This window comes from Gigantopelta aegis, chromosome 3 (genome assembly GCF_016097555.1).
Source record: "Gigantopelta aegis isolate Gae_Host chromosome 3, Gae_host_genome, whole genome shotgun sequence".
NCBI classification, from domain to species: domain Eukaryota; kingdom Metazoa; phylum Mollusca; class Gastropoda; order Neomphalida; family Peltospiridae; genus Gigantopelta; species Gigantopelta aegis.
Genome location: NC_054701.1, coordinates 27,225,905 through 27,251,405, shown reverse-complemented (window position 1 = coordinate 27,251,405; position 25,501 = coordinate 27,225,905). Strand labels below are relative to the sequence as shown.

At 35.0% G+C, this 25,501-nt stretch overlaps 1 protein-coding gene across 2 annotated transcripts in view; it reads left to right on the top strand.

The window, feature by feature from the left end:
- LOC121367802 (citron Rho-interacting kinase-like) overlaps window positions 1-20,087 on the top strand; it is a 41,786-nt gene extending 21,699 nt beyond the window's left edge. The window contains exons 22-44 of one of the 2 annotated variants that reach the window (XM_041492176.1): window positions 86-157; window positions 1,657-1,728; window positions 1,985-2,101; window positions 2,803-2,912; window positions 3,814-3,897; window positions 4,331-4,466; window positions 4,931-5,035; window positions 5,393-5,533; window positions 6,360-6,473; window positions 7,562-7,727; window positions 8,143-8,442; window positions 8,983-9,169; window positions 10,172-10,414; window positions 11,302-11,407; window positions 11,751-11,825; window positions 12,224-12,362; window positions 12,922-13,154; window positions 13,609-13,717; window positions 14,375-14,506; window positions 15,427-15,507; window positions 16,096-16,177; window positions 16,563-16,736; window positions 17,588-20,087. In XM_041492176.1, the coding sequence (XP_041348110.1) occupies window positions 86-157; window positions 1,657-1,728; window positions 1,985-2,101; window positions 2,803-2,912; window positions 3,814-3,897; window positions 4,331-4,466; window positions 4,931-5,035; window positions 5,393-5,533; window positions 6,360-6,473; window positions 7,562-7,727; window positions 8,143-8,442; window positions 8,983-9,169; window positions 10,172-10,414; window positions 11,302-11,407; window positions 11,751-11,825; window positions 12,224-12,362; window positions 12,922-13,154; window positions 13,609-13,717; window positions 14,375-14,506; window positions 15,427-15,507; window positions 16,096-16,177; window positions 16,563-16,736; window positions 17,588-17,717 (3,108 nt within the window). In that variant the 3' untranslated portion in view covers window positions 17,718-20,087. The remainder of the gene's footprint in view (window positions 1-85; window positions 158-1,656; window positions 1,729-1,984; window positions 2,102-2,802; window positions 2,913-3,813; window positions 3,898-4,330; window positions 4,467-4,930; window positions 5,036-5,392; window positions 5,534-6,359; window positions 6,474-7,561; window positions 7,728-8,142; window positions 8,443-8,982; window positions 9,170-10,171; window positions 10,415-11,301; window positions 11,408-11,750; window positions 11,826-12,223; window positions 12,363-12,921; window positions 13,155-13,608; window positions 13,718-14,374; window positions 14,507-15,426; window positions 15,508-16,095; window positions 16,178-16,562; window positions 16,737-17,587) is intronic. The other variant, XM_041492177.1, reaches the window with a different exon arrangement.
- Window positions 20,088-25,501: the final 5,414 nt, after the last annotated feature.

Genomic DNA, 25,501 nt, shown 5'->3' with positions numbered 1-25,501 from the left:
TGCTCATGCAGGGCAGTGCTAGATATAGCTACGGTACTCAACACTAAGTTTATTCATTTATGTATTTGTTTTATTATATTTTAAGGGAACTCCAGCAACAGAGGGAGAGCTTCAGACTCTTCGCATTCAGAATGAAGCATTGAAAAACCAGATTGCAGTAGGAGACTTTTTGATTCTTCTTCTTTTCTTGTTTTGTTGTGCATACATGTAGTTAAAATGTAGCAGTGAGAATAACAATCTGTCTGTTCACATATAGTTTTCCTGGATGTATTTTCACAATGCCTTGAGATATTGAGCTGATATTTTGTGTATAGCTTTATCATGTTCTGTTACAGATTAGGTTTGACTTTCATGGCAATTTACCAATATTTGTTTTACATTTTACAGAGTTATGGCCCTTGAACTTAGGAGATATGAAAATTTGTTTTCCAGACTTTTTTGTTTGCAATGCCTGAAGATATTGAGATGACATTTGTATATAAACTTTATCATATACTGTTACAGATCAAGTTTAACTGTCATGAGGATTTACACGTTTTTCACAGTTATAACCCTTGAAGTTAAAGGGACACGCCCTAGTTACGGCTAGTTGTTAACCATTACAGCATTTTTTGCTATTAAACCCATTTTTTCACAAATAAAATTGCACTTTACTTACATTTTATTATTTAGAATACACATTTCCATTTACCTGAAGTGCTTTTTGGTAATCCTGGTAATCCTGATGTTTGTAAAACCACGAAATGCATTTGTTTTATTTCTTAAAAATCTGCGTGCACTCGAGAAAAAACCGTTAAGCAAGCGAGGTCCAATCTCTTTTTAGAGGGAATCTTCCTGTGTAAACGACACAGACGTTGGTATACCACGTGACCGTTATCATTTTGGTTTGGTTTGTTTTCTCGTGCACGGTTCGCGCAATCAACATCCGATTTGTTGTCGTTTGCTTGTTGTTCATTTGTGAGATTTTTCTTCACAGTTCGTGAACATTTTCAGTAACAATAAAGTTCAGACAAGTAAGTATCTCAATACAAAACGTTACAAACCCTTAAAACCAATAATTTTGCTAAGTGTTACGATATCTGGAGAGGGGATACAACCAGGACAGAACAGTTGGAACATGTCCAGGAGAGGTGAAAGAAACGCACCCCAAGTCTGTGCGCACTCTGTGAAATTTGTCGTGACATAGGCATTGTTGTGCTTCGAGCGACATCTACCGGTGACATCAGAATACTAACTTTCAAAATTATTTCAAGCAATTGGGACATGGGGATTCCCATGGTATTTATCGATATAAAACCTGCATTTTCACTCCATTTGATAAAAACGTGATCTAAGTGTGTTACAGGTTTGTAGATTAACCAAATTATAATTTATTTTCGCTGGATGGAACTAGGGTGTGCGGCTTTAAGAGATATGAAAATTTGTTGGGCTCAATAGGGAACATGTATTGCTTTCTTATAATATTAAAAATCTGCTATTCTTATTATTTAATGTGCAGTGTAGTACTATTGCCATGTTTGTTATTTAACAAAATACCTTCAATAGAAATGTGTTTTTTCTTCTTAATTAGAATAACATGAGATAAGACAGACTGATGTAGATTTTAAAGTCTTCAACCATCACTGACATTTCTTAAAGATGTTTTATTATTTTCAGAATACTAAATCTGTTGAGAATGAACTACGACTGGTGAAATCCCAGTGTGATATGGTCCAAAGACAAAATAAGGTTGGCTTTTCACCACTAAGTTTGATCAAATAGTTATTTACTCATATAATAGAAACAGTCAATGAATGACATGTAACCACAAATTTAGTGTAGTTCATACACAATTTTGAAGTAAAAAACCATGTGCATACAGTTGTGCTTTAGTTCTTGCATTGGTGTATCATGTAGTTCCATCAGACATAAATTTAAAAATAACCATTAAAAAATAGAAGCCAGTGGAGTGAATATGTTTTTCAATCGGTAAATCTTCTTGCAGACACTACAAGAAAATAATTCTAGCCTCCAGAAAGCGAAAGGTGGTGAGAAGTTAGAGGTCATGACCTTGAGAGATCAGCTTAAAGCCAAAGAACAACAGTATGCTCTTGAAATTAAGGTAAATATTTACCGAACTTAGAAAACTTGTTCCTTTATTATTTCTTGTAAATAAGATTGATGTATTCATAAAAACTACTTTGGTTTCTATTATAATGTTTTTTCTTTTTTTTTTCTTTTTTCTTTTTTTTTCTTGCAGGGGTTACTTTTTTTTCCTTCAGTATAACATTTTAAAACTTAAAATAAGGACTAGCTAACTAGCATCATAAAGAAAATTGTTACGACCATTCTGAGGATTGTAAAAGACATTTGTTGTTAAAATAAAAGGGACACTTAAATAGAGGAGTATGTCTAAGACATTAGCTAACAAATATTCAGCGTAAAATAATTTTCTTATGGTATGCACAGTGTGAGCAATAATGAAACATAATAACACAGATTATTTTTATCAAGTATGAATAAGAGAGAGTTCTTCAGTTAGAAGTTCATACGAAGCAATGAAGGCTTTCAAACAAGGAGTGTATATCCCATACAGTGTTAAGAATGTGCTTCATGTTGTACACAAATATAACCTTATTTCCACAATACTATATATTTGTTCATAACAATACAATCAAAACCATTGATTAACCCATATAAAATGATTTTGAAAAACTTACAAATAGGCTGAGAAGCAATAAAATAATTGTAGTTGGTGGTATTTTTTTGATCTTGTGAAATTTATAATATTTGATTATTTTTCTTCTTTTTTTTTGCAATCAGAAATCTGCCAAATATCAAGGAATTTGTGCTGAATTGGAAGAACAGCTGCAAGATTTGGAATATCTTGTTGCCGAGTATGAAAAACGGGAAGCAGAATGGGGGAAAATCAGGTTTATTGTCAGCTTTTTTTATTTTATTATTGCATTTTAATTTAGCTTAGTCTTAACTCGGAGCACTGGCCCATTAACATGCATCCTGAATGGGGCTGAGATGTGGTTCAGGATTATCACCCTCAAACAACTTGGGGTTTCTCCCCATCCCAATCAATGCTCCATGACTGGACATCAAAGGCCATGGTATGTACTGTCTTGTCCAGGAAAGTGCATTTAAAAAAAAATCTTTTGCTAATTTTTTGGTAGGAATATCCTATGTGTGACGGCAGCAGATTTAATTTCTGTGTCAAGCAAGTGTTAAAATAACTATATGCTAGACATCAACTACCTGGTGCTGAGGCATTGGTAAATAAATGTTCCTGTCCTGAACAGCGTAGATATTTGAGTTGTGTGTTTTGAAGTTGTTGTTGTTTTAAACCCACTGGCCTATTGTATTTGTCACTAGCCCGGTGTTAAAAAGCACTAGCCCCGGGCATCTGGCTACCAGATTTGTTGAACTCTGAGGTTAGTGTGTTTGAATATTAATTGAATATTAGCATAATAATTATTATTATGATTAACAGCTACCGGTCCATCTGGAGGGAACTATAGATTTCATCTCCGTCCTTCTGTCTGTCTGTCTGTCAGTTCGTCTGTCCGTCCTGTCCCACATATAGTTTTCCAGATTTGTTTTTCACAATGCCTTGAGATAATGAGCCAGTATTTTGTGTATGGCTTTATAATGTTGTGTTACAGATCAAGTTTGACTTTCATGATGATTTATACATTTTTGATATTTATGGCCCATGAATTTAGGAAATATGAAAATTTGTAGATATATTAACAGTACTCTCAGAATGCTTGTTCATCATTAAGTTTATGACTTGTTGTATGTGAACAGTTCAACTTATTTGTACAGGCAGTCATTTGAGCAGGCTATGCAAAATCGAGAAGATGAATTGGAGGGAAGAAGCCAGACCGTTAATGCAATGGAGAAAGCAAAGTGAGAAGTTTGTGAGATTGTTTTTAAAATGTAAATGATTATAATAATTTGTGGATGACCATCTGATTTGGTGACTAAACCTAAATAATTGTTTAAATTTGAGATCAGGCATATTTAGAAATATTTATTCTCATTAGTGAAAAGAGTTTTCCAGAATTCTGAATATTAAAACTACTCAAAATTGTTCTTATCATTTTCCTTTTGATGAAAAGCTTCCAGTAATCCTCTACCTTATAACACCCTGCAAAGTTTTTTTCTTTATTTTTCTTTTTTTTATTCAATAACATTTTTATCCCCGATTCAAAACCAACTAGGTTATTTTTTTAACTTTAATAATTCAAGAATACACAAGGCTGAAATTGAGAATTAATTAATGCATTGAAATAAGTGTTGCTGGTTATGTGATGGTGGTATGATAATGTGTTTTTGACAGGAATGCCACTGGTGAGCGTCTCACTCAGACCAAACAACAGCTACAGTCGGTTAAAGCGTCACACAAGGCCGATATAGAGGAACTCAACCACAAACTGTGGGACGAGCGCAACACAAACAAGAAACTGAAAAACAAGGTGTGCTGAATGTAGTCTTAACATTTGTTCACCGGTTACGCCAGTTTGTTAGATATATTAAATGTCTTGAATGTATAGCTCATTTGCTAATTTATGTAGGTAAAGAATATCTTTATGAAATGTTGCTTGATAACTTACTAAATAGCACTGCAAATACCTGTAAAATATGTAATCAAAACATCTGGTAAAATGTTATTACACTTTAAGTTAAATATTTTAAATGAATGGCAGTTTTAATAGAATGATATGGCCACAGTTAATCAGAAAATGCATTTATTGTTGCAGTTGCATGCAATTTTATTTTAATCATCTACCCTCAAATGTTTAATAAAAGTGGCCTTCTATATGTAAATACTTAAATTAGATGAGTCTAAAGTTGATATATTTTAACTGATTTAACTACTGGGACTAATAATACTGAACTAAATTCCATTGGTATTTTTACATGTGATTTCTTTGTTTAGCTGGAAGATATAACTAAAAAGCTTGGTAAGATGGAGATGGTGTTAGAAACTCAAACCAAGACAATTGAGGTTCACATTGAAGAGAAAAATTATCTAAAGGAAGAGGTAAATTTTCCTTCCCTCAAAACATCTTTCACAGTACTGTGATTTATCAGTCTTTTATTACTGAAATTTGTAACTTTATTGATTTTTAGCATAATTTTAAACAATATTATCTGCTTGAAAAATCTGAAAAACCTACGAAAATAATACTTGCCTTACCCTTTCACATATAAACATTATTTTATTTATTTATAAAAATTTAAAGTAAAAATATGCAAGTAAAAGTGATAAACTTGAACCCACTCAGTGCGATTTTTGTAAAAAATTAATCCAGTAGTCTGAAGGTTAATATAACTGTATATTTTGAAATTTTTGTTTCATTTTTAATCCTAATTTATTATTTAATGTCACTGTTTTCAGATATCAAAGATATTAACTAAAAACCAAGAGGTGAGAAGTGAAAACCTGAGGTTGAAGAAGAACCTGGATGAAGCCATGAATAAATTTGAGCTCATCTTTGGGGAAAAGATCGACCTGGAGAATTTTACAGAAGCCATGCAGGTAATAGCTGTTGCCATGTTTTGTTTTGTTTTGTTTTTTACCAGGGATGTGATTTTTCAGCTTTTTATCTGATTCACACTTTCAACCCCTGCAATTGCCCACAGCAATCGGCAATGCCGTGGAGTTTTTAATTCTCAACGGCACTTTCTTACCTTGGACTATATTCAGTTTTCTTTTCAATGGCATGTTTTTTTGCCGTAGACATTTTCTTAATAACAAGGGTTGCACTTTACTTTTTTATGTCAAAATAATTTTCACAAATAGATTGGATTCCATCAAAAATGCAAAACAAATCACCTTAATAGAATATGATATCTATAGAAAGTTCACTTGTTAAATTGGTATTCCTTCCCTGTTTAAAGGGACAGACCCTAGTGTTTAAACACTAATGTATATTTCTCACTGTTACAGCCGTTTATGATCACTGAAATCAAATATTACTTATATTTTATTCTTTACCATAATCCATTTCCGTACAGCTGAAGTGTTTCTGGTCATCCTGGTGTGTCTAATACCACAAAATGCATTTTTCATATTTTTAAAAACGCATGTGCGTCTGAGAAGTAACAGTTATGGAGTTGAGTTTTAGTCTGTTTTTAACGGTATTTCAACGTCACAGACTCTTATTTCACTCTCTTGTAACGTTATCCAAATGTGTTACAGGTTTGTATCTTAACAACACTTAGTGTCCATATTACGGGTTGAAACTAGGGTATGCACCCTTAACATAACTGGGTGAGTTAACATTTTGCATTATTCTCATATAAAACTAGACCATTGATATAGTACAGCAATTCTGTCAGTAACAAATCTTTACTTCTGCTAGGGCTTGCACTTCCTGGAGAAATACAAGTTTGAGAGCACAATTGGACAGCAAATGAAGCTGATAGACTATCTCCAGGCCCTCTGGCTGGAAAATATTGACAAGAAGAAAAAGAAGGTAAGAGCTCATTTGTTGTTTGTATTATTTATTAGTCCACTACTGGTCCAACTGGAGAGGACTATAGGTTTCATCTCCCTCCGTCCGTCCGTCCGTCCGTCCCACATACATTTCTGGATGGGGTTTTTCACAATGCCTTGAGAAATTGAGCTGAAATTTTTGGTATAGTTTTATTATGTACCGTCACAGATGAAGTTTGACTTTCATGGCAATTTACTTATTTGTTTTACAGAGTTATGGTCCAGATTTTAATTTTTTTGCAGTGCCTCAAATTATTGGAACTCAAATTTGGTCTATAACTTTATTGTGTACTGTTATAGATCAAGTTTGACTTCCATGGCAATTTACCCATTTTTTACAGTTATGGCTGATGAACTTAGGAAATATGAAAAAAAAACAATTCTGGATTAATTTTTTTGCAATGCCTTGAAGATATATATTGCGATGAAAATGTGTATATAGCTTTATTATGTACTGTTACAGATCAAGTTTAACTTTCATGGCGATTTACCCATTTTTCACAGACTTATGGACCTTGAATTTAGGAGACAAAAAATGTGTTGGGCCTGTTATGGAACATTTATTGCTTTAGCGGTACTCTCAGAATGCACCCTTCTGTCCATCTGTCCGTCTGTCCAACATATAGTTTTCCAGATGGTTTTTTTTAGAATGCTTTAAGATATTGAGCTGAAATAATGGGTATAGCTTTATCATGTACTGTTGCAGATCAAGTTTAATTTTTTGGTAATTTACCCATTTTTGATGGAATTATGACCCTTGAACGTAGGAGATATGACAAATTATTTTTCCAGACTTTTTCAGAAGGCCCTGAGCTATTTTGACAGCCCTTGAACTTAGGAGATACGAAAAATTGTTGGGGCCTGGTAGGGGATATGTATTGCTTTAGCAGTACTCTCAGAATGCTTGGTTATTTTGTTAATTGATTAAAAGATTGCCCGTTTATATTTTCATATTAAAAAAATCATATTGGATTATAGGCACACTTGCTTCATAACATGTTGGGGTGTCATAGTATCAACATTTGTTTTTTGCTTTCCAAGTTGTTGATTTTAATGTATTGTTTGCAGGGCAGCAAATTGTTTGGAAGTGTACGGAGTAAAGATTGCGCTCCTGGCATTCCACCACAATGGAAGGATTTTCAGGCCAGTCTGGAAGCAGAGAGAAAGAAAAATGCAAAATTGCAAGAACAAATTGATAAACTGCGGGAAGAAAATTTTCAACAAGCCAACGAATGTAATGCTTTATTCGAATTAATCAATTTAAATTACTGTACAGACTAACAATTGTCTAACAGTTTTAGTGGATTTTGTTTTGTGTTTAACTAGTAACCAGCTGTTTTCAGCAAGGTTTAATCTGCCTGATTTCTACAGCTAACAGCTTACTGTCCTTTCAAATCTTCTATTTTAAACTTTCAAAATGAAAGCCTTAAATATGTTAAGACTTTTATTTTAAATTATTTTAGGGTTTTAAGAGCTGACAGGAATAAAACTTGACATTCAGAATAATCTTGATCATGGCTGTAGCTGCTTATCAGAAATAATTACTGTGACTTCACATGTTTGCTTTTACTTTTTAAAATCCTTTTTGTTTGTAATTAAATGTACAGATGGTCTTAACTCATTTCATGTTTCATTTCGGTCTGTTTCAGTGTTGAAGTTGAATGGCCCACTGCATGAGAAGCTGATTTTCGACAAAGTCAATACACCAAAGGTTCATGCTGCAGTGGTGGCGCTGTCTCACTCTCCCGCTAACCAGCCAAGTCCGTCAAGGATCCTGTCTAGCTCGTCCTCGTATCGGATCGAGACGCCACGCACGCCAAAGCCTACAAAACAACGCATGCATCATAACATACCGCACCGGTTTGTGCAGGGACTCAACACGAGGGCCACGAAGTGTGCTGTGTGTCTAGGGAGTGTTAATTTTGTGAAGCAAGCTTCCAAATGTGATGGTGAGTGAAATGGTAACAGCACTGGAGTTAGCTCAGCAAGAAATGGTGGATTCACCAACGTTGGATTGACCATGTTTGTAAACTAGTTTTAAAAGCTGTTGGAAATAATTCTAAGACCTTATTTTAGAAGTAACTTAATAGACTAACAACTTACAGAAGCATAACTGTGTTATTTTTGTTAATACTTTTAACCTCAAAAATAATAAAATATTGTAAGTTTAGCTTTAGGGTGTGTATGATGAGGGGGATGCTTCACTGGTTGCATTGATGATGTCATACTACAGTCATTTATTATTACAATAGAATGTAAATCAGAGCTGGCTCTGGCAATCACCAAATTCCAAAATTTATTTTAATTTGGCGAAATAATTTCATGAAATAATTGATATTTTGTTAGAAAATAAAGAAGTTTCTGCAGTTTTTAAAGTTTCATAGACAATTTGGCGACATTTTCTGCTGACCAAGAGCTGACCCTGTAAATCTTGTTTTATCTTGTGTCTTCTCGTTATTAACTGTATTGTGATTTTTGTATACTGTTAGAATGCCACATGGTGTGCCACCCTCGGTGTGTGTCGTCCGTGCCTGCTTCATGCGGACTGCCGACGGAGTATATCCAGCAGTACACAGACATGATGGAGAAAATCAGCTTCAGTTACTCGGTGGATGTTCTCGACAACACCGATTATTCCATAAAGTTGGACGGGTGGCTAAAAGTCCATGTCTCCAGGTTAGTACGAAAATCCCAGCCGTTCATAGATAATTAAATTTAGAGAGATGATTAAAAAAAAAAATTGTGTAATTCAAATGTTACAATGTAAATGCCATACAGTGTACCATTAAAAAGTGATCTATTTAAGAGGCTTCTTTTGATTTGTTTTTCAGTCAGAACTGAAAAAGGATCTTTTCTAAATACTCTTAACCAGGTCCGGTGCTTATAAAACTTTTAGAGTCTATACTCGAGACTAATAGAAGGAAGGAAATGTTTTATTTAACGACGTACTGAACACATTGTATTTACGGTTATATTGCGTCAGACATATGGTTAAGGACCACACATATTGAGGGAGGAAACCTGCTGTCGCCACTTCATGGGCTACTCTTGTCGATTAGCAGCAAGGGATCTTTTATATGTACAATCCCACAGACAGGGTAGTACATACTACGGCCTTTGATATACCAGTTGTGGTGCACTGGCTGGAATGAGAAATAGCCCAGTGGGCCCACCGACAGATCGATCCCACACCAACGCTGTACCACTGGGCTGCGTCCCGTTCCCGAGACTAATAGAGTCTGAGAAATGAATGTCATGGCAACGCCATACAAATTGTATGCCTGTGACGTCATTAGAGATTGGGTCTGGACTCTAAAAGTTTTATAAGCACGGTCCCTGATCTCTTACTAAATGTAATTCACCCTATTTCAAAAAGAGTTAATTGTTTGACCAGAAGTAGGACACCCAAGATTTACTTGAAAACCACGGGCTGCAAACAATTTTAACTGACTCTATAACGCTAATATTTTGTTAATGCCTGTTATGAATGAATGACTTCTTACTGCTGCTAACAAGTGGCAGTTGCACAAAGCTTTAGTAAAGCAAATTGCCATTTCACAGCACTATTATGATCTCTCTGGGTTTTTTTAAATTTCTGATAATTTTAATTTAAAATCTCTATTATATACATATATTAATTTATATATTAATTTGCCTATATGTTGATGTTTATGCCAGTTCGAAGAGTGCCAAGTCAAGCTGGGAGAGACGCTGGGTTGCTCTGGACAACACATGGTTGTTAATATACCTTACCGACAAGGACGCCAATCCAGTAGACACGTTCGAGTTGAACCCCAAAGATGTTGAAGTCAGTATACACAGTGCCATTCTACCCACAGAGCTGAGCAACACGGTGGCTACCGATGTCGCTCATGTCCTGAGACTAGACCAGGATCCTGTGACGACTTGCTGGCCGGGACGGTGCGTACACAGCTTTTATACATAGTTGTCATATTTAATCTTGGTCTAACAGGCTGGTCAAAATAAGATCTGGCCCCCATGCTTATAAAACTGTTGGAGTCTGGACTGAAGACTCTATTAATAGAGTCTGCGACTTTAATGTCATGGCAATGCCATACAAATTGTATGCATGTGACGTCATTGAAGATTATGAGTCTTGACTCTAAAAGTTTTATAAGCATGGGGTCTTTAGATCTCTTGAATTTGGGCTCAACAATCTAAAGCCACCTAGTTTCTCTGATTACATTACAGATTAATTACAATTTCTTAGGAAGGTGCTTGTCATACCCGCCTGTTTGGAATAAACAGTCTCTTACTTTGAAACATAATAAACACCTTGGTCTAATGTAGAAAGTTATTTTAAAATTGATTCAGAGTAATATGATTTTGCAATAAACAGTGTATATGTCTTGCAGGTGGAGCACTTACAGATATAATATATTTTTAATTCTAATTCTGAAGTTCAAGGTCACAGAACCTGTTGCTTGTGCTAAAAATCTACTTTTTCACTGGCTGTTAGGAATTGCAATGAACTCTTTATAATGAATGTGAAACTACTATACAACCCCTGCAATTAAAAAAACATCCACAGCAAAAAACAAGCAGTGGGAAAAAATTATAATATAGTCCACAGCAAAAAAAAAGTGCCGTGGAGAATGAAAAACTCTACGGCAATCTCCACGGCATTGCTGATTGCCATGGCCAATTGCAGGAGTTCCAATAGTTGGATAGGTGTACCTATTTAAAAAAAAAAAATTCATTTGTCTGGTTAATTTATTTTCCCCGAACTGTTTCAATAAACAGCATACACATAATGATTGATTTTTAATGCCAATTTTCATTCTTAGAGTCCTGTATCTGATGGCTGAAACATTTGTTGACAAGCAAAAATGGGTGGCCTCTCTGGAGGCTGCTGTCAAGAATGTGAAGCGAGGAGAATCGTTTCAGAAGAATGTAAGTGTCTTCTCGTGTTTTATATTTACTTTGTTCAAGCTGCAGCCAATAAAATGGAAGTATGTGATTAATTATCAAACTCTGTGTGGTAGTTGGGAATAACAGTTGAGGATGTTTATATGTCCGATTTAAGCACCCATATGGTGTGATTAGGTTGGTCAAAGGGTCAGGTTTTACTAGAAATTTCAAATTTATTGTGGGATAATATTAAAGCACTGTTTATTATGAACCATAAATCAGCTTATTGACTTCGCAAACAGATTAACAGATGATTTTTTTTCAATCCATTTCTGTTAGGCATATCATCATTCATATCTAAATTTCTTTTCTTTTCTTTTTTTAGAGATTGCAGATGACCACTGCTTTATCGATAAAAGAAAAAAAGGAATTGAACTGTTCATTAGTTCTTTCTAAACAGGTCTGTATGTCAATCAAATGTTTTGTTTGTGCATATTTGGTTAATTGATACCCTTAGAGTATGCATTCTATTGCCCAGTCCCTTCTATTTGATGAAATGAAATGCAGTTTAAAGCAAAGTTAGGCCAGAAGATGTGATCTTATTTTTATCTTTAAGTCGCTACTTCATTGCTTTGATGATGTGGAATAACAGAATGAATTTGTTTGCAATTTTTTGGAATTACACTTTATTAGTCCATCAGTTTTTGAAGAACATTTTATTTAAATGTTAAAAAGCATAATGTTTGGGAGGAAATTATTCATGGTGATTTTCATAACCAAATTGTTTTATAAAGGTTTCTCTATTTAAAGACACTTTATATGTTCATGCATTCACTAAACTGTTATTTTGCTTTCCAGTGTGTTTTGATTGGATGTGAAGAAGGCCTGTTTGCCTGGAACCCACAACAGGGTGACAAGCTGATACAGCTCACTGGGCTGGGCAGTGTTCACTACATGTGTCTGGCATCGACTCTCGGCATGATCATCATTATCTCAGGTATAATGATACACACCACAGCAAAGTGTTAGTGCACCTGGCTTTGTAAATTGTAGCCAAACTTGACTAACTTGGTTTATAGTATCAGTGTTTTCATTAGTAGGCAACAGGCAGTGATTTTCAGTGGCTACTTTTGCCCCTACTTCCACTACTTTTCATGCTTACAATTACAGTGAAGCCTGTTTCAACTGGACATTTGAACAAACTGGAATCCTGTTAAAACCAGCCAAGTCTCATGGTCCTAAATTTTCTAAATTCAAGAACGTGACTGTAACCACTGGATCCTGTCTAAATTGCATTTTTCACTATATATATGTCACTAACTTTAAAAGATATAGCCACCTACTGTTTTTTAAACAGCAGCTTCCCTTCAAAGATAATGAACACCATGGGGATGTAATGAGTTATTAGCTGAGAATTTTGAATTGTTTGTTGTGATATAAGTGTACAGACATAGAATATAAATAAACATGACTTGCTGACAAAAAACCCCAATCTAAACCAAAACTGATATTGTTCAATAATATGGCATTAAACTTCTTATTTGATTTGGTTTCAGGTCAGGATCGTCATTTGTTGATGGTTGAGAAGAAACTGGTTAAACTTCGTCTGAGTCAGACTACAGGAGGCGAGACGGTGCCCTTGCCAACAAAGATGGTGGACAAGATTATTGCTTGTACTGTGGTTGACGTGACCTTGTGGCAGGACAGCACATACCTCTGCGTGGGCATGACAGACCGCATTGTCATCATGAAATACAATCTTAGTCTTGGCATGTTCTGCACCAGAAAGGTTTGTTTCCATGGACATATGGCATTTATGAGGTTTTTAATAATTTTATTTACTAAACAGATAGTTGTTTTTATACCTGGTTCTGTTGTATGGATATATCTTCTTATATGAAAGGGTTTTGGTTTCCTCATACCATGATTACGGTCAAGATCTGTTTGTAAAATTTTAGTTTTCTTTCTGTTCATGAAAAATATTTTAGATTCATGGTGCATTTTAATAATATTTAAAGAGGTTGTAGGTACCATACAGCTACTGAAGTTTTGTTTCAAAGTGATTGTTGCTGACACTCAGAGTGTTCCATTAATAATGAAAACCCCCACCAATGTCAAATTGACATAAAATGAGAAAATATGGTGGAAAGACTTGAAATAAAGTGATATTGTCATGCCAACTGTTCCACTTTAGTTTCTGTTTATTGAGTTGTTCTTACCTATTTGTCTGGATGTATTTTTAGGAGCTCATGATGGATGAACCATGTAGCTGTGTTTGCATAGCAGAGAATATGGCTATAGTTGGTGCTGAAAAGTTCTACAAGATTTCTCTTGAACATCCCACCCTGATAGGTGACTTTTGTTAGGACAATATAAAATTGTTTTTAATATATTAAATAGCATCTAAAATATGTATATTTTAAATGCTATATAATGATCACCGCCACTTAAAGTCTAGATTTGGTACTTTATTTAATTGCCTTTTTAGACAGGTCTGGTTGTATTGTAAGATATTTTTAACTGATTAATACCATTTGCTAGTTTACACTTAAATATATTGTGTACTTTATAATTCTTATAATACATGGAACTGTAATAGTTGAATTTTTAGTTTTAGGCCATAATCAAATATATCTCTCTCTTTGTGTTTTTTTTCCTTCTGCAACTGCTTCAGCACACATTATCCATAATACATCAAATATTATTGTAACCATTATAACATGCATTGTTTTTCTCTTTTTTTTTTATTGATGTTGATATTATTATTCATGTCTGTATAATTCATATGAATTGAATAGAATTGTATTAAAATCCAGTGATGTGAACTGGCCACCCCTGCATCCACACATCTACAGCCATCTCACAAAACATTCCAGGAGCTATTTTGCCCGAAGCAGATAATGAGTGGAATGATGTATAGCAGGTGCAGATAAAATTAAATTCTTAAATCTGGAAGTTAATAAATTTGGAGAGAGAAAAAAATCGCATGAATGTGATTTTCTTTTTCAGATTTTGTTGATCGGCAAGACAGCTCGCTAGCCTACACGTTGTTCAGTGCTAGCAATCATCAGAGCTTCCCACTTGCCGTGGTACAGGTTTCCCCTGGAGGTCTCCCACTCGAGTTCCTGCTCTGTTTCCATGGTGAGATATACACTCAATATTTCAGACTTTTCTTTCTGTGTTCTGTTGGAGCAGCATGATATTCAGTGTTTTCCCATGCCCGTCCCGTCAGTGCTCCATAACTGTTGTATCATATGTCCTGGTAAGTGCTATCACCGGCCTCGGTGGTGTCGTGGTTAGGCCATCGGTCTACAGGCTGGTAGGTACTGGGTTCGGATCCCAGTCGAGGCATGGGATTTTTAATCCAGATACTGACTCCAAACCCTGAGTGAGTGCTCCGCAAGGCTCAATGGGTAGGTGTAAACCACTTGCACCGACCAGTGATCCATAACTGGTTCAACAAAGGCATGGTTTGTGCTATCCTGCCTGTGGGAAGCACAAATAAAAGATCCCTTGCTGCTAATCGGAAGAGTAGCCCATGTAGTGGCGACAGCGGGTTTCCTCTCAAAATCTGTATGGTCCTTAACCATATGTCTGACGCCATATAACCGTAAAATAATGTGTTGAGTGCGTCGTTAAATAAAACATTTCTTTCTTTATTTTGGTAAGTGCTATCATATTTGTGAGAAACATGTATATAAAAGACAAATGCTGGTAAATACCCTATATGGTTGCAGTGGGATTAATCTCTCATTCTTTAAGCCAAATGGTGCAATAGTTAACATCTGCAGAATAAAATTAAATAATTTGGCTTTATTGGGTGGGGTTTTTTTTAAAGTCTCGGGCCTTACTAGCCAGAAAAATAATTTCATGCCTGTCATCATACCCCAGCACTATCACTTGTGAAACGGTAAAAAAATTTATACTGACCCATTGAATATTATTGGGACTATAATTTTTGGTTTCATGTTCTGCCTGTCATGGTAGATGTAGTGTGATTTTTATTTCTTTTATTGCTCATATCGCCTATTCATGTTTTCCAATGTTAAAATGTTTTTCAGAGTTTGGTGTGTTTGTGGATGACAAAGGTCACAGGAGTAGACCTCTTGATGTTAAATGGAGTGGGCTGCCTCTGGCTTTTGGTACGTTTCAGAGTTTGGCAGTAACCATTGTGTTTTCTTAATCTATTTTATACTCTGTTTTTTCACACATCTGTTTGTTCAGTGGTAACACTTAAGGAAATGTTCAATAACTCCAAATCGTTAACTTTCAAACTTGTAGATAAAGTTTACACGTCACACATTTATTGGGCTTTTATTAATGCAGTAATGTAAATCATAATAATAAATGGAACACTAGCGACTATTATTAAGAACACTGGATACTCCAATAGTGACAGTTTAAAAAAAATATATATATACCGGTACAGCTAAAGGGATAGGATGTAACTCTGTGGTAGTGATGACATGGGGTGTAGTCGGCTTATAAGATGATCCCTCTCCATGGACAGAGTGTTTTCTTTTCTTCTCAACCCAGCAAGTACTCCACAAGTGGTATATTAAAGGCTGTGGTATGATCTGTTCTGTGGGGAGAACTATATCTTTTAGTATCGAGATCTACTGTTATTTCAACTTACTCTGACACTACTAAGTTAAATTCTTTATCTGTTTAATTTTCTGTCATTTTATTGACGAACAGTATAATAGATCTGTTGTTTGCTTTTCCTTCAGCATACCGGGAGCCCTTCCTGTACATCACCTACTTCAACAGTGTACAGGCCACAGTCATACCAGCCGACAAGGGAGAGGTCAAGTAAGTCATCTTAAAAACGAAATCACTGTCAAACCTGTTGAAACAGCCACTTTTAAAGAGGAGGCCACCACCATATTCTCTGTAATAATATAGTATAGATTAACCTGCTCGGTTTTGGCCATTGGGCAGCACATTTAATTATTATTATTTATGTTGTGTTGGTAGCCACAATGTCCTTAGTAAGATTTACGAAGATCCAAAGTTGTGAATTAATGTAGATAATATTAATTTTCAGACAGATGTTAAAATCTACAAGTTTCAGCTAAAACATTGTATCAATAGTTGGTGAATTATCATGGATTGAATTTGCTTGTCTGAAAGGCAAAGTCTGATGAATTTCTCTCGTTATACAATGTCTTTATGTTGTATTGACTATTTGTTACAGAGGTAGGAAGACAATAATTGATGTGCACAGTCCTCGCTACATGGGCGTTGCCATAGTCCCAGGCGCGGTGTATGTTGCGGCGTGTATGCGAGACTCGGTGGACATGCTGTGTATCCGGGGCCAGGAGGAACACAGTCAAGTGATCAGTGAGAAGGAAAACAGACTCATTGAGAGGTCAGCCGCTATCCTGATCAGTCTTCCTTGTATGCATGCAATCAGATCTGTCTTGCAACACACAACCTTTTATTTGCTGGGGTGTCATTAAATTTGTAAATGTTTATTTATTTGTTTAGTAATTTTTGGCTACAACTTCATTTTTTCTTGCAACACATTTCACATATTTTATGAAAAAACTGTAAACACTGACTGGTTTAGAAGTATGTCAGAGCCGATAGTTTAAAAATTATAAAACAGATAAATTTTAAACCTATTATTCATTATGTTTGAAGCATGGCTACAGTTGTTCACCATTGTAAATATGCTTTTATTATTTTGCTGCTTCATTTGATTTAAATTTAAATTTCCATTTCATGGCTTGAAAAGCAGCTATAGTTCTTCCCACAAGAAATGCTTGTTTTCATACTATGGAATTTACTAAACGTAATTTATTTCTGAGCTTATAGTTTTCTAAATTGCACACAAAAATAGTTAGGTTTTTTTTGTTATTTACAAAACACTAAAATAGTTTTTTTTTGTTATTTACAAAACACTGAATTACTTTTTTTTCTTATGTCAAACCAAACTGAAATTATTTACAAAAAACATTTTTGTAGGAGGATGGGATGGACTATAGTTAGTTCACATTTGGACAAGTACTCCATAATTTACCAGGATTGTACCTGGTGTCCTTTTTTGCTACCTGGAGAAGACTATATTACTGTGCCCGTATATATATTTTGAGGAGGGGGATAACCCCTGGTATTTTAGTAGTAATATATTTACTCCATTTTGAAATGGACAAACATATTTTCATGCAGGTATATTTCATATTCATATAGTATTTCATTTAAAACAATTTACTTCAGTTTCAAGAAGGCCGACAAACTGCAGGTGAGATTTGCCACTCCACAGAAAGAGACCAGACGCCAGTTATCACAGACGTCGCTGAACAGCAACACAAGTGACTCCACAACAACCACCGAATCTGACTTGTGATATTCTCCCCGAGTCTTCGTCTTCAGCTAAACTAGTGCTGAGACCTACCAGGGTCGAATGATCATCTCATCATTCATTTCAAGGAATCTAGTAACATTTTCATGACATATCATCACATTTATCAAGCAGCAAGGTTGTAGCTGAAGATCATGTTTCACATTTGGAAAGCAATTTCTGCTCTTGAATTCCACTAAGCACTAATTTAAAAAAATGTGGGGTTTTTTTTAGATACAGTTAAATAAAGATTTCTAATAAATAATGTCCAGACTTCAAGATTAATGTTCAAAGTCATAATTAACTGTCTGTGTTATATTTTAACTTTCTGAATTACTATGAATAAGAATTTGGAGTTTATTTTAATTAAAATGTCTAAATCTTTAACAAGTAAAGCCATTGTCCAATTGTTCCATTTTTTGTAGAAATAGTTGTTTGTAAAGTTCTTTAATAATGCAGAAATTTAAGAAAGATTTTTATGTTTTTCTCATTGTCATAAAAGTATGTGCCATTTTATGTGGAATGCTTAAATTCACACACATTTTAAAAAAGCATTTGTCATTTCATTCAACATATAGGTTTGTGTTTGTGATAGTTGAAGAAGATGGGGATAGGGTTCACACAGGTTCATGGAACATGAAAATTGGTTGTTTCATTTAAAATAATACAAATAAAGGTGCAATTTGCATCATAACCATACAAAATTATGTTGTTGATAATCCTAAAAATAAAAAGTCATTGAAGAAAATGCCTTCAAACGTTATGGCATTCAGTTGATAACAAAGCACATGAACCCTGGGTAGGTTATGGGGATGACCAAAGAAACATACTGCGACTGCAATAAGTAACACATATTATCTAGCATCTCAATTTGCACACATATGGTAAATCCATTAGCCACTTGTATTGGTATAGCTTGTACTGCTAAGTGGTTTTATCAGATGTCTTGAGATTAAAAAGCTTAATATGTTTAGAAACTAGACTCTACACCATAGCATTTTATATTTAGCCTTGCTGTTCAACTTTGTGTGTGCATTACTAAAAAAAAATTATGCTTTCCGTTTGCTACAGTAATATGTAATATTGCATTTGTAGACTTATTTATATGTAAATAGTGCAACATGTAAAGAATCTCAAAGGGGATTTATGTAAGAGTTTGTTATGTTCAAATGTAATAGTTTTGTTTGTTTTGGCTTTTTTACAAAATGTTGTACTTTCAATTTTTACATGGAAATATGCTTAAATTTAAGTGTAAATTTGGAGTTAAAAAAGAGTTACTTGGTTCATTGTTAACGTCAAGTTACTTGATTATACTAAATGTGTACATTCTGTTATACCAAACATTTTCATAGCAATAAAATATACAATTCCATATTTTGTAAAATAGTTGGTTCAATTTTAACTTAAATGTAAACAAATTGGGGACTTCATGTTGGGGGTTGGGTCATGCCTTTACTGATATGACAGATGAGTAATTATGTATATATTTGGTACCAAAATTAGACGAATGGTTCTCTATAAAATAAATCTTACAACTGGAATGCTATTAATTTAAATCATACTGTTGAAAACAGCAGCTAATTTGTATAGCATGTCAACACTGGTTCCCCTTGATTCAGTTTAATCTATTGGTCATTTTCAAAATTTGTAAACTTTTGTTGCCAGTGATTAAAAACAAAACTATTTCATCTGAAGTTAATGCATGTTCACCTTCATCGATTTTTAATGGCTAGAATTTCTAAATGGTCTTTCACCAATATTGTATATCACCGACTTTAGATTGTTTTATCGGTTGTTTTTCAAAACAATATTTTTACCTTTGTAAATCAATGTATTTTTGTATAATTTATATTTGCGTTGAACTTAACTGTATTTTCCCAATTGTTGTGATGTTTTTAAAAATAGGCAGCTTTTAACACCTCCATTTAACAGGAATGAAATCTAAAGTGAGGTGCTCTTGTTATGTTCACGGCAGTCGAATATACGTTTTAGGGATGCAATTTGAATTGTAAGTGTATATTATATAAAATAAGGACATTTAAACACAAACAAAAATTCAGTATGATCTAAACAAAACAATTAAAATTACAATTTGAAACATTTAATAGCAAAAAAAATGGTGAAATAAAAAGCTACATATTGTATTGGTGTTGTTTATTTTGTGAGGGGTTCTAGAATACGGTGGCTAGAGGCTCGAGGCCAGAGGCCAGTGGTTTTTGGATTCGGGCCAGTAAAAGTTACTTTGTGTGATCCTGAAGTAACTTTATTCCAAACTAATGAAAATTGTTTGCATGTTTTTCTAAACAAACATAAATTATGCCTATGTGTTGTGCAAATCAGTATGCAAAATGTACATTAAAAAGTTAATTATTTTAATTTACTGGTTTTTTGTTTTATCAACAGTTAAAATTGGGCAAGTTGGTTTTTCACCACGGCCAATGAATTTTCAAATCCACTGGCCCCATGGCAAGTGAATTTAAAACGAATTCTAGAACCCCTAGTTTTGTACTGTTCAAACTATTATTTTTTATTATCTTCAATATCCCTTGTTTGAACTGGATACTTAGTTGCTTTGTGTACAGAAAACAATGGATTAGCTGCAGCTATATAAAGAAGACTGGAAGAGCCACTTGTTATAACAAGCTTCTTCAAACTTGGAAATAAATACAATCTTGTTCAGGCAAAAATACTGTCCTCTCAACACTATTAAAAAAACTCCCAGGGCTTGAACTTAACGTCGGCACCAACGACAATTGCCGTCATTGAGATATAAATTGCCATAGGTTAGGGGCATGACTGATGGCACTTATGTGCCATTCAGTAAACTCCTCAATGATGGCAAAATGTTTACGCCTGGTGGACATATGTCTACATACAGCAAAATAACCTTCCAGGTTTATTTATTTGCTGCAAAAGTCTTCGTTTTTTTCAATTGCCATGGGCAGGCTTTAAATTGCTGTTGGTTGGCAGTTTCACACTCAGCAATTTTGTTTTAAATTGCCGTTGGAGACAAATTCTTAATTTCGAGACGAACTTCCAAATGCACATACATATCAGTCGGACTAACTAAATTACATAAAAACAATAAAACACTAAATTACATAAAAACAATAAAATATGCATTGAAAACAATCAGTGATCAAGCCAGATTAAAGAGCCTTATGTGTTGGAAAGATGCATACCCGGACCACCAACACATGCTGACACTTTAACAAATGAAAAATGCGTAATTTTAGAGTTAATAAAAAAACATGATTATTTCTGCTAACTGGGGGCAGCCATTTTGTTTCTTTTTTGTGACATCCGGTGGTATAGCTTATGGCGAAGTGACGTCAGCTCTGTCCATCTCTATGCACAGTGTAAACAAACGCTCTAATTTACGACAAGGCGCTTCGCTTTCATCAACCTGACTTGTAAAATAGCAGAAATGACTTGATAGTATAATAAACTACTTAGCTAAATATATTTCAATTCGCATCAATTGAACGAAATATAGTATCCAAATCCAAAGAAAAAAAAGCATATTATTAAGCCTATTGGTATGCTATGTTCGAGCAAAAACGACCACTCACGATACCCAAGTCATACTTTTCTTTTCTTTATGGCCACGTAATTGGTCCGTTTTGTGATTTTAGATGGGGGAAAGTCTACTTAAGGGTTTTACAGAATTACTTACAGTAATAAAGCAGGACGATTTGAAAGTTATCCGTGCGGTTATCACAGAATACCCTGTGATCTTATTAAAAGAGGCACGTCTTTTTAGTGTGTCTAGACACAGTGTTTGGCGACTGTCTAAATATACATCTGCCAATCAGGAACCACAGGTACTGGCCACAGAAAGAAAAGACCAATTAACCAAGAAAACACTCCGATTATTATTTCAGTACATGGGTTAATTTATGTACAAAACAACAGTTATTTCAACACTTTTGATAATGGTGGTTTATTTTGTATTGAAAAATAATATATAATTGTTGTTGGCTTACTGGGATGGCTATTATTACAGAACATTGCGATGCATCCGCAAAAATCAGGTATGTTTTGTTTCTTCAGTTCCAAGACTAATTCCCGATGTGACACGTTGGGTATTACGTAACCAGCAGCTCGCCAGAGGGCGTATTCACTGGGATGGTACAAAATGGCTGCGCCCGTTAGATATAATAGCCATCACATTTAACCATTTTATTAATTAACTATACGATTACACTTGTTGATATTAAGCAATAATGTGCATTATATATAATTGAATATGCATACCAGGCCAAATGCCTTAATTGTCCCCTCCTTTAACCATTTTATTGGGGTCCATTGACCTGAAAATTGCCAAGAATACCCAATTACAAGTTTCCCACCTCCACTCTCATGTAGCTTGAGGTTCTTGAGTGCCAATATTGGCCATGAAAACAACACTGGATAAAAAATTGGAATAACTGAAGGATTTGATCTTGAACAGTCAGGCCTCGTGTGAGGTCAAAATCATAGAGTGAAATCACTTCTCTCTCAAACTTTAGAGAGGGCGAAGTTTTTAACAGCAGGAATCTACATTCCACATCACAGTTTTTTAACTGATACACTGAATGGGTACTAGGTTCCGTGAATGCGTGAAAATTGCTTATCTGCTGCACCATGTCACTTGTTTAAAATAAAATAAATTTTTTATATAGAATTTACATCCTGTCCAGGACGGCTTGCGGTCATTTGTCCCCCCCCCCCCCCCCCCCCCCGGACATTTGCCCCTTTTAATACGAAACAACATTAAAACATATTCAATTAATTAAGAAAACAGATATTTGATGTTATTATAAACAAAGCTTACTGGTAATGGTGTGTGTGTGTGTGTGTGTGTGTGTGTGTGTGTGTGTGTGTGTGTGTGTGTGTGTGTGTGTGTGTGTGTGTGTGTGTGTGTGTGTGTGTGTGATTCTAAGTTGAAGAGATTAGTGAGTTTTTTTAATATTTGACTGGGACTCCCAAGTTCTATAGGGAATTTTGTAATCATAGATTAATCAGATGTGAGATTATTAAATGCATCCTATTCTGCCTATATACACAATGCCACATTTAGTCTTTTGATCAAAGCCGTAGTTTTGGAGGCCATGACTATCAAGTAGATTAGATGATTTTCGGATATTTGATGTTATTGTAAACAAAGCTCACTGGCAATGATGTGTGTGATTCTAGAAATATTTTTCGTAATTCGTTAATTTATTTCCATAATAAATGGAAGGAAGCCACATACATATTCATGCCTTCATATATCTCAGTTGCAATATTTAAGAAAAATATTGAATAATTTACACAATAATTTTTTTTTTTAAGGTGGGGGGGGGGGGGGGCAAATGACCGGATTTTCATTAAGCAAAAGACCTGGACAGAGGAGCCGACCGAGGCCGGCACCTGTGTGACAGTGTCCATGACAGGTATGCACTTAAACTGCTTGCTCTGAATGTGCACATTAAACCCTATGACCTGACCTGACCTGATAGAATTTACAGTGGCCGCTTAACACGGGCATTTTAATGACTTGGGGATCTAGTTAAAGTGGCTGCTGGGTGTGTAGGACAGGTCACCACTTATTAGGAGTGCATATACATTAAAAATCCGCTAGGACAGGTTTGTCTGTATTATTTTATAATTTCGACATCTGTTTTGTAGACTATGTTGAATTTATTCATTAAGACAAAGTTTTTGTAAAACTAGTTAATTACTCCCCGCATTTTTTTCACATCTAGGTCTGCTGCTCCAAACAAATATTTTTTTCAATGTATTTTCTGGTGGAGCATGACCCAAACTCCCTAAAACATTTCACTCGCCATAGTCTAGATCCCAACTCTTGTACAATTTCCAGCACATTCACCTGACAATACGCTTCAAAAGTCAGTAGCACGTTTAGGTCAACTATTAGTGCCAGACATGGGTGTTGTCCGAGCTAGACCATCTATTTGTGAGCCTGTCACATGATTTTATGAATAGGTGTTCCTCAAATTCTGCACCATTCATCCATGATTGTGTATACTGCAAGTGATGACTATTTTTTAAAAGGTGACACAGATTTCGCCTTACGATGACTGACACGGCGAAGTAAGAGCGAAGTTTGGGCTCATTTCGCCTGGTTGCATGATCCCTGACAGTAAAGTAATCCTGTGAGATTTTATTAAAACATGAATAGCATGTTTAGGGCAACTACTAACATTTGGATTAGCTCAGTCAGTTGAGGTGCTTGCTGATTGGGTTTTTCTTCGTTTCAACCAGTGCACCACAATTGGTCAAAGGCTGTGATATGTGCTTTCCTGTCTGTAGGAAAGTGCATATAAATCATCCCTTGCTGCATTAGGAAAATTATGCAGGTTTCTTCTGTTGACTGAATTACCAATTGTTTGACATCCAATAGCCAATGATTGATTAATCAATGTGCTCTAGTGGTGTTGTTAAGCAAAACAAACTTTACACAGACCCACTTCAAATTCTTATTATTCTACGAAAGGATGCATGTTTAATGACATTTCGACAAAAGTTAAACAGCGGGTATTTGGTACCTAACATAGACACTGGAGAGAGAAAGGACACCTGCTGTCACATACAAGTTACTCCTACCGAAACAGACTAGGGATCTTTTATATGGAAGGAGGCAGGACATTAGTAAAAGTGCTCGCTTGATGCACGATTGGTTTGGGATCGCTCTCCATCAGTGAGACAATTGGGATATTTCTCATCCTAGCATCCTTTGACATCCAATAGCTGATGATTAATAAATCAATATGCTCTTAGTGGACAGTATATACCACAGACCTTGATGTACCAGTCATTGGCACTGGTTAGGATGGAATATTATTGTGTGATGCAAAATGTAGATTTGTTGTACCGCACAAGTTTATTGATAAGATGTATACCGGTATTCACAATACCTTATCCACGTTTCTATGTGGGAATTCAGCATGCAGAAATGAAAGTCGATCAGTGAGCAATATTTCTGTGCATGTTTTCCCACGTGGTAACATAATAACTAGCTGCTTAAAAGTACCCTTTGACAAAGTCAAATTTTGTACTGTAATCTGCTTGCAAAAACACATGTAGAAATGCACATTTCTATGCACGACAAATCACGCACAGAATTTTATTTAATAGAAAGCTGGCCTTGGACAAACAATTTAAGAAAATGAAAATATGAAAATATATTTTATTTAACATAATATACAGTATATACAGAAAAACAAACTAGAAATTGACTTCAGGAATATATTTTTATCTATCTGTCATTACAAAAATAAACAAAAATTAATGAAGTAAAATGTCAAATGCTGAAGTTTTGGACTAAACACTGCCCAAAATTTTACAATATAAACACTGCCCAACATGTTACAATATAAACAATACTCGGTTTATTTTTAAATATTATAATAGATAATTGTATATTGTTATTAATGTTAAATATTATTTTAATCTTTGATGATATATAAAAAAAAATTGCTTAAATTAACAACAAAAAAAGACAAAATGGATGGTTGTAAAAATCCTATTTTGCAAATTCTCTAATTGCATTTTCTTGGAAGAAATACATCTATATTCATTCATTCATTTCAACTTATTTTCGTGCTTATATCCAATTAAGGTTCAAGCACGCTGTCCTGGGCACACACCTCAGCTATCTGGGCTGTCTGTCCAGGACAGTGGGTTAATTGTTAGTTGGTTAATGGTTAGCGAGAGAGAAGAGGGTGTAGTGGCCTTACACCTACCCACTGAGCCCTTAAGAACTCGCTCTGGGTTGGAGCCGGTACTGGGCTGCGAACCCTGTA